The sequence below is a fragment of the Hoplias malabaricus genome, chromosome 3 (genome assembly GCF_029633855.1).
Source record: "Hoplias malabaricus isolate fHopMal1 chromosome 3, fHopMal1.hap1, whole genome shotgun sequence".
NCBI classification, from domain to species: domain Eukaryota; kingdom Metazoa; phylum Chordata; class Actinopteri; order Characiformes; family Erythrinidae; genus Hoplias; species Hoplias malabaricus.
In genome coordinates, this window is record NC_089802.1 from 55,447,929 (window position 1) to 55,456,220 (window position 8,292).

The 8,292-nt window shown below is 40.1% G+C and overlaps 1 protein-coding gene across 4 annotated transcripts; it reads left to right on the top strand.

Annotated features, from left to right (window-relative positions):
- Positions 1–1,137: 1,137 nt before the first annotated feature.
- On the top strand, positions 1,138–8,280 carry serbp1a (SERPINE1 mRNA binding protein 1a). 4 transcript variants are annotated; one of them, XM_066663383.1, is made up of 8 exons: positions 1,138–1,504; positions 3,206–3,434; positions 4,053–4,193; positions 4,302–4,385; positions 5,270–5,344; positions 5,560–5,731; positions 6,551–6,736; positions 8,048–8,280. In XM_066663383.1, the coding sequence occupies exons 1-8, from the start codon at positions 1,252–1,254 to the stop codon at positions 8,105–8,107; spliced, it is 1,200 nt and encodes a 399-aa protein (XP_066519480.1). In that variant the 5' UTR covers positions 1,138–1,251; the 3' UTR covers positions 8,108–8,280. The 4 variants fall into 4 exon arrangements, with proteins under 4 accessions (XP_066519480.1, XP_066519482.1, XP_066519481.1 ...); XM_066663385.1 differs by having other exon boundaries at positions 1,139–1,504; positions 4,302–4,373; XM_066663384.1 differs by having other exon boundaries at positions 1,139–1,504; positions 4,305–4,385.
- The last annotated feature ends 12 nt before the right edge of the window (positions 8,281–8,292 follow it).

An 8,292-nucleotide genomic window follows, 5' to 3' on the forward strand; every position in this document is an offset into this window, starting at 1 on the left:
CTTCATTGGTTTTTCCAGTGGCACAATCGCAGTCAGATGTGTCCTCCTCTTCCTCTATCCCACTCAGCTTTGGGTTACAAAAAGCCCACACCATGCCACAGAAATAAATGAAAAACGTTGACATGACCAATATCATCAGAGCATAAGACTCAATCATAGCTTCTGTGACGGCGTGCGACATTTCAGATTCGGTTTAATGTAGAGAATATAGTCCAGGTGTCTTCGTGCTGAGGCTACGAATCGACTCTGAGGTGAGTGAAAAACGATGAAACTGACACCGTTAACAATATGACTCGAATCCTTTTAGTGATTCATAGGAATCGAATTCATTCGAATGAAGCGCATTTTATTCTGCCCTAACCGTTTACGATTATGAGTCATGGGTTAACTACCACTGCATGTTTAGAAATTGAACTATCCAAAAATAGCCCGTAAATAAATAAAACTCTATGTATAGCTTTTAGAAACATTACTACTATGAACAATACTGAATTAGTATTGTGGAAAACTTTACATCAAATTTATTTAAATGACATTGTTTATTTAAAGTTCATTTATATATAGAAAAACTGAAAAAAATACATTTGAAACTGGTAACTAAGAAACTGTGAGAGACTGTTGAACGAACCCCACTGTGTACTCCACCCATATTCTATAGGCCTTTACTGATAAACACCCATGATATCTTGTGTCTTACATTTACCGCTGTCACTGTAGTGTTGGTTTACTTTACCAATTTTTGAAAGGTAAATACTAATTCAGGCTATAGGTCCCATAGGTACATTTTACTCTTAATATTTGACCATTTAACATTAACGTGTTGCATTGAGTGTTTCTGCTGTCTGACTTTATAAATTACTGGATAAAATATCCAGAGTCGCCTAACCTCAGTAAGTAAATAAAACATGGTTAATTGCTGTTGTTGTATTGGCTCTAAAGGTTCAAACTTAATTGTTGAACATTCGCAAATATTATTCCTTCGAAATATCTCTAATTTTAGTTTGATTCCTAATGTAATTGTTATGTATTTTTTGTTGTTTTCTTTATGCAGGTCGAGCCGCACTTCTTTGACTGTGGTCAAAGATATCAGGACTACGTATCCCAGGTGTCATTGCGGCGAGGGCCCGGATGTCTTGTGGGCCGGAAGAGAAGCGAAAGTCTTTTTCCCAGCCATCTTGTGGCCTTTACCAGCGAGCAGCTCGCACCAAGCCTCGTAGAATCGGTGGAGAATCCTGCTGAAGGGGCGCCATCATGCCCGGACATCTGCAAGAAGGCTTCGGCTGTGTCGTGACCAATCGGTTCGACCAGTTATTTGACGATGAAGAGGATCCGTTCGAGCTGTTGAAGCAGGCGGAGAACAAGAAGAAGGAGGCGCCCGCGGCGGGGGCCAAGAGCTCGGCGCAGGCAGCCAAACAGCCCAAAAAAGAGTCCCAGAAAGAGAGAAAAGTCCCCCTCCCCGACAAGAAGGATGAGCCTCAGGCGCCCGTGCCCCTCAAGAAGGAAGGTGAGAGAGTTTAGAGTCAACGAGCCCTGTTTGAGCCGGTGTTACTCCGGAGTCTCAGAGCGGGCTGCACCATGAGGCCACACTCACACCTCACACTAGCTCTCCACTGTCTCACAGCTCCTCGCTGCCTCTCACAAAGTGGAGACTTCAGTCAGGTTCGGCTCTGTCTGAACTCTGGACCTGTTGCCCCGTTCAGGGCCTCTGGTCAGGGATCGTGCCTCTGAGACCCATTTCCATTCTCAAGAACCTCTTTGGGCTCAGTTTCACAAAGCCATGATATTGGAGCTTGCTTTTTCTTTCAAGCTTCTTAGTAAAAGTCACTGGTTCACATTAAAAGGTGCAGCACTCAAAGTGTAACACCATTAAAAATGATCAAATGAGAATCTAGCTAACGCTATAATCGTATCGTTTCTCGGTTCAGCGTGTTTAAACTTAGTTTGTGAACAGAAACATGGAGAAATTGAAGCTAATGTCAGCTCACAATGTGGCTCGGTGGCTAATGTAAAGCACTCTTGTTGCATTGTGCACGGTTTTGCCGCTGTCCCTGAGTTCAGCGCTGTTTTGTAGATGGCGGGTTTAAGAGGGACAGAGAACCGCGATATGATCAGAGTCAAACCTCGTGGCAGGAGACGAGCATCTAGAGTTAAGCCTTAAACATTCAACACGCTGCTTTTCCGTTTTTGCTCCAGCCACAAGTGTCAGTGGAGACACTAAATACCGCAGTATTTGCTATTTTCTCTCTTTAATTGTATATTGGATTAACTTATTGCGAGGACACTTAGCAAGTTGGCTAACTAACAATTAGCCGGTTAGCCTCGTGTGACGGCCCTAGCACTGAGAGTAAGCTGCATTAGACTTGCACTGACTCGCACTAAAAGGCATCAACTAATAATTAACATTTATTTTTACGACAAAAGTCAGCCCTTTATTTGTTGGAGCATCTTTACAGTGTGCAATTTGAGCTAGACTGGCGATCACGATCAGTATTTCTAGATATCACCAGGGCTTTAAGAACGCGTACCAGCGTCATGTTTAGTTACACAGTGATCATAGTGTCTTGTTTATTTGGATTAATTTCAGTGCGCCGAATTGATGAATATAAATATACCCTGAGATTTATTAATGTCTCTACTTCATTGTCTGCACATACATTTAGGTATATATATATACATAAAACGAACAATGTCTTTTTATTTGTATTTTTGCCCTATCACCCACCCCTGTGGCCTGACTCAAGGCTCACATTTGCTGAGGGGAGGGAGGTCGGACAGGTGCAACTCCAGTGTTGCTATTTTTGTTGATGGAGGGAGGATCAAGCTCAGCAGGCGGCGCCATTCCAGTTTCTGCACCTTCCCATCACTTTTTTTTTGTTGTTTGTAGCTTTGACAAGTCTGTGACAATAGAAAAGCTTGTTAAAACCCTATTGCCTTATTTACCATTCTAATATAACACATTCTGTGTAATACATGTTTTAAGCCACCTATCACTCTGTTCCGTGTTAAATGGTTACATTTTTTTTTTATTGGTGTGTACTGAAATCTCATGCCCCTATGATTCCTGCCATTTTTAACACTAAGATGATATGGTCAAAAGTTGTTTGCATAGCTGCATTTTTAGAAAATAACCAATTTGCTTCTTATAAAAGGGTAATGTTTAATGAATGTGTGTTATGTTTGGTTAAGTAATTTGTTTGTGTTGCAGGCATGAGGAGAATGGGCCGCCGGCCGGAGCAGCAAGGTCAGCAAGGCTCTCAACAACAACAACAACAACAGCAGCAGCAGCAGCAGCCGCCGCAGCAGCAGCAGGGTGGTCAGGGTGAGGGCCGGCCTCAGGGAGAAAGGCGGCCGGACAGGAGGCCAGCACGCGAGCGCCGGACAGACAAACCTGCTGATGAGAAACCAGCTGAGGGTGGAGAGTTCTCTGTTGAGAAGTGAGTGATCATTTAATGTAATGAATATATTAAAATATTAGACATATACTGTTTGCTACCCTATGAATTTTTTATTTGTTTACATTTTAAATATCACGACGGGCTGCACCAGCATACATTCTAAGATCCATTTTGCTATGTATGAGTAATAACTATAAATAACATGAATAATGCTTATCTTAATGCATAGTTGTTCAAGACAGGCATGATTAATCTAGCAGTCACTGTGGTCAGTGCCATGATTCAGGGAAAACACTGTTTTTAACTGTGGAAATTATTAGGATTAGAATTAAATAAATAAATAATAATAATAATAATAATAAGCCTTCTAAACTCAGACTCCCGACAAATACTTGGTGTAGAGGTTTGCAGATTACTGACATGTTGTAGCAATTGTAACAGTTCTAATGGTAGTCCATTAATTGGACTGTTAAGTCTTCAAGATCCAAGTAAACGTTTCATTATGAAATAATTTATTTAGTGGGTTTAAGAAGTACAGAGCTATGCAAAACTCCATTGTTGGACACAAAGAATTTGTCAAAAGAAAGTGGAAATAAGGAAACACAGTTAAATATATGCATGCTAATTCCTGCTTAAAATCCCTCATCCACCATTTAGGTCTGTTGGGGACAGGCCGTTCCGTGGTCGTGGAGGTGGCAGGGGAGGCCGTGGAGGACGAGGCAGAGGTGTTGGCCGAACTGATGGATTTGACATGCGTGGCAAACGTGAATTCGATAGGCACAGTGGCAGTGATCGATCGTAAGTGATTCCAGTGCCTTTTAATGCCAATTTTTCTTTTTGTATTTCCCATTCCAGTGTAGCACTGGCTTTAATATCTCAAAGTTAATTGTGATTTTTTTGTTTCAGCAGCCTGAAAGCAGAGGAAAAGCGAGGAGGAAGTGGATCTCACAACTGGGGCACTGTAAAAGATGAACTGAGGTCAGTGCAGAAGTAGGTTCATACCCATATTTTTATTTTATATTGCATGTCCAGTGTATTGTGGGCTCCCAGATATTTGAAAAATATGTTCATTTATATTTTTATCAAAGATTTGTTGCTGCTTCCACATGAATGGTTTCTAGAGGGGCGCTAGTTAGTGCAGCACCTTGTTTGTTTTGGAGAGCAATGGAGAGGCTCAAGCGACATAAGTGGATCAGAGTGAACAAGGGAGAGAGTGTTTTATGGAGGATTTGTAATCGTTTATCGTGGTGTTTCAGTAATGAATTCAGATGCTGAATTACTCTGTTTCTGTCGTTTAACCTGTTTTGTGTGTACAGGGCGTCACTGACATTTTAAATTAATATTTACCACGGAGATATTTAATCCTGTGGTGAAATGTCCTCACAGCAGTTATAGTTGTGTATTTACAGGTGTCCATGCATATGCGCAAGAGCAAAAAAGGCGCCAACTTATTGGTTGTAATATCAGCTAAAAAAAAAGTCTGCCGCGGATATATTGTATTTTTCATATTTTGTGCGCTGCTTGTAGATTCATTTGTCTCATTAAAGAGATTCCCAATGGCAGTAATTATTCAACATGAAGCCAGAAAAAAGTTGTCAACTTAGACAAAAAAAACAGACCTAATCTTTAATATTGTTTATAAAAAAAAAAAAAAAGTAAATGAAATATTCCCTGTTTTATTTGGAAATATTGCAGTTACAACTAGGGCTGAGAATTCATTTTGTTAACCATGTACAATTTGGGTTATATGTAGTTAAATATTGATTATATACAGTCCACAATAATCACTCAAGGGCCAGTATTTGTCAGAACCAGATTTAAAAAAAATCTAATTTCTTAAGTGTTACATTATTGATTTTCTCCACCTTTTGCAGTGAACTTGATCAGTCAAATGTCACGGACGATGCCCATGAAGGAGAAGAGCACCCACCTGCTGACTCTGAGAACAAGTGTGTATTCCATTTGTAATTTTATTTATTATTACTGTTTTGTTATTGTTTTGTATTTTTACCCTCATTTATTAGTTATAGTAACAGCTTTTAAATATTCAGCTTTCTAGCCAATTATCTCTGCAGTTTGAAAAACACATTTTTAGTCTGCAAATGTTGCTTGTTTGGCTGTGCTGCTGTTGAACTCTTATCACGTCTTAATATGATTGTCTCAGGGAGAATGAAGCTGAAGAGGTGAAAGAGGAAGGGGCCAAGGAGATGACTCTAGATGAATGGAAAGCTCAGCAGGATAAAGACCGAGCCAAGGTAGACTTCAATATTCGCAAAGCTAATGAGGGAGCTGACTGGAAGAAAGGATTCTTGCTGCACAAGTCCAAGGCCAAGGATGTAAGTTCATCAATTTATTTACATAACTGTGAATGAGAGTACTGGCACTAAGCATCCTATGAGTAGAGCCAGACCCTTTGTGAATTTAACTGAAGTTGAGATTAGATTTGTATAGTGGGTAGTGCGCCTCCTGGTGTTTTAATGAACAGGAACAGGAGTTTTTATTTATTTATTTTTTTTTTTTTTTCCCCTCCCCCCCTTCTCTTCAATAGCCTGGCTTGGTACGTTATTATAAATCCCTTAACCTAGGACTTTTTTGTAAAAGCAAGTGAAATTTGTCCCACATTATCCCATGGTAATTTAATTTGCTTTACATCAAGCACTTGAGATTCAGTTTCATTGCCCCTTATGAAATTGTATAGTTTATATAAGCTCTAAGTAATCTTTGAGACACTCTTTACAAATTAAAATTTTCCTGCTTAACATTTATGAATTCTTTTACCAGTTCTCAAGCATGTCTTCATTCGCATGTTGGTTGGATAGGTTGGTTTTATGTATGTCTTGGTTAAGTTTTCAATTGTATGAAATGGCATGCTTTTATTGACCTTTTGCATGCAACATTAACAACTGATTTTAATGTTACCAAATCATGCTGGAAGAGAACCCTGTTTCATATGTTGAGGTTTTTTTTATATATATATATATATATATATATATATATATATATATATATATATATATATATGAAATGACCATCACTGATAGCATATATACATTTATAAATAAGGGTGTAATAGTTTTAAGTTGGTCATCAGAATTAAACTAATACGAATGCCAAATATGAACTATAGATTGCTACTTTGTCTGTCCTGTTGTCAGTCTCCTGCTGATGAAGCTGCTGGTGATCATCACTTCCGCAAACCAGCCAATGACATTACGTCTCAGCTGGAGATTAACTTTGGAGACCTGGGCCGCCCTGGACGTGGTCGTGGTGGACCTCGTGGAGGAAGAGGCGCCCGTGGGGGTGGAACTGCCAGGCCACCACGTGAGCGCAGGCCAGATAAGGTATGTTTTACTGAAGGTACTTTGTTAAAGAACGTGTCTTAATTGTCATTTCATTGTAAGCTAGATATCTTGATGCTGTTTAAATGCTAGGCTCTAGACTAAATTGTCACTGAACTGTAGAGGTGAAGACAACTTGAGTATTCCAATGAATATCTCTTAATGTCACTTCTAGATACTTTACGTATTGTTTTTTTTGTTGTTTTATTTTATTTTTTTCCCCCATCAATTTTCAGCCTTTGAGTCCAGTATAATTTTGCAATTTCAAAACATGTCATGCTTGAGACTCCAATCCCTTGTTTAAATTGGGTTAATCCTTCAATTTGTTCCCTACTTCAGTCTGTCTACCCTGACTCACATGTATCCCTTTTCCACCAGCATGGAACCACTTCAGTTCCAGTTTTTGAATCTAATTTTGAAAGGTTCAGCACATTTCCATCAACATCAATGTTATCCCCAGCTAGAACCACGGGTTGGATAGGTTCTTCTTCATGAACCGTGACAACACCCATGGGTGACTTGAGCTAAAGAAACCCCACAAAGAGCACAGAACCCCAAAGCATTAAACCCTAGATGGGGCTGTGTATGTTTCATGTAAATGACCCAATATCACCCCCACCCCCCAATCCAAGGAAATAAAAAAATAAATAAATACATAAATAAACAGGAAAATGCTTAACAATGTTTTCAGGGGCTGTGGTCAGAGGCACATTCAATTTTAGGAGGAACCACACTCAGAACTTGTCGTCATTTATACATATATCATTCAGCCACAGCAATATTAGAACCAAGCAACCGTGCAGTGACTTTTGTTGATGTTTCCTATCAAACTAGTGGAAATGCTGGGCTGGTTCCCTGGATAACACCAAGGTTCTAAGAATCCTGAATGGAACCAGTTCAAGAACCAAAGTTACTTTGGTGGGAAAAGGTTAACAATGCCTCTAGGCTTGGGACGGTGATGGTGAACATGCGTTCCCTGAGACAAGCAAATCTGACTCGTTGCTTTTTTTGCAAACGGTCACTACGATTCCTGGAGGTGGACACACTGCTTAGATATATCATGTCAGCTGACAGACACCTGTGTCTAATTAACAGAGAGCATGGAGAGGGGAAACTGTCCCACCCACCCAGTGTGAGCACATTTTTGCTCCTGGCCTTATGGCTGAGGGATACCAAGGGTCAAACTCATGGTGTTATAATTGTCCCAGTTCTTACTGGTGTGGGCTTTTTTTCTCACAGCTTTTGAGATTGGTGCCATACCATAGCTTCCTTTTTATATTTAAGTGGTAATATTTTTATTCTTTCTCTTTTTAGGCACCTGGAGGTTCTGCCCCTGATGTGGATGATCCAGAGGCTTTCCCAGCCCTGGCTTAAGCTGCCTTTTTGGTAGCTATGATCAGCCATGCCACTGAGCCCCCTCCCTGGGCCCTTCGCTACGAGGCTTGCATGCTAATGGATCCTTCAGCAGATGAAATGATGGAACTGTCATCCATCCCATTCACCCCTGAGGACTGAATTCTACTTGTTTTAGAAAAAAGAGAAAATTTTACAAAAAAAGA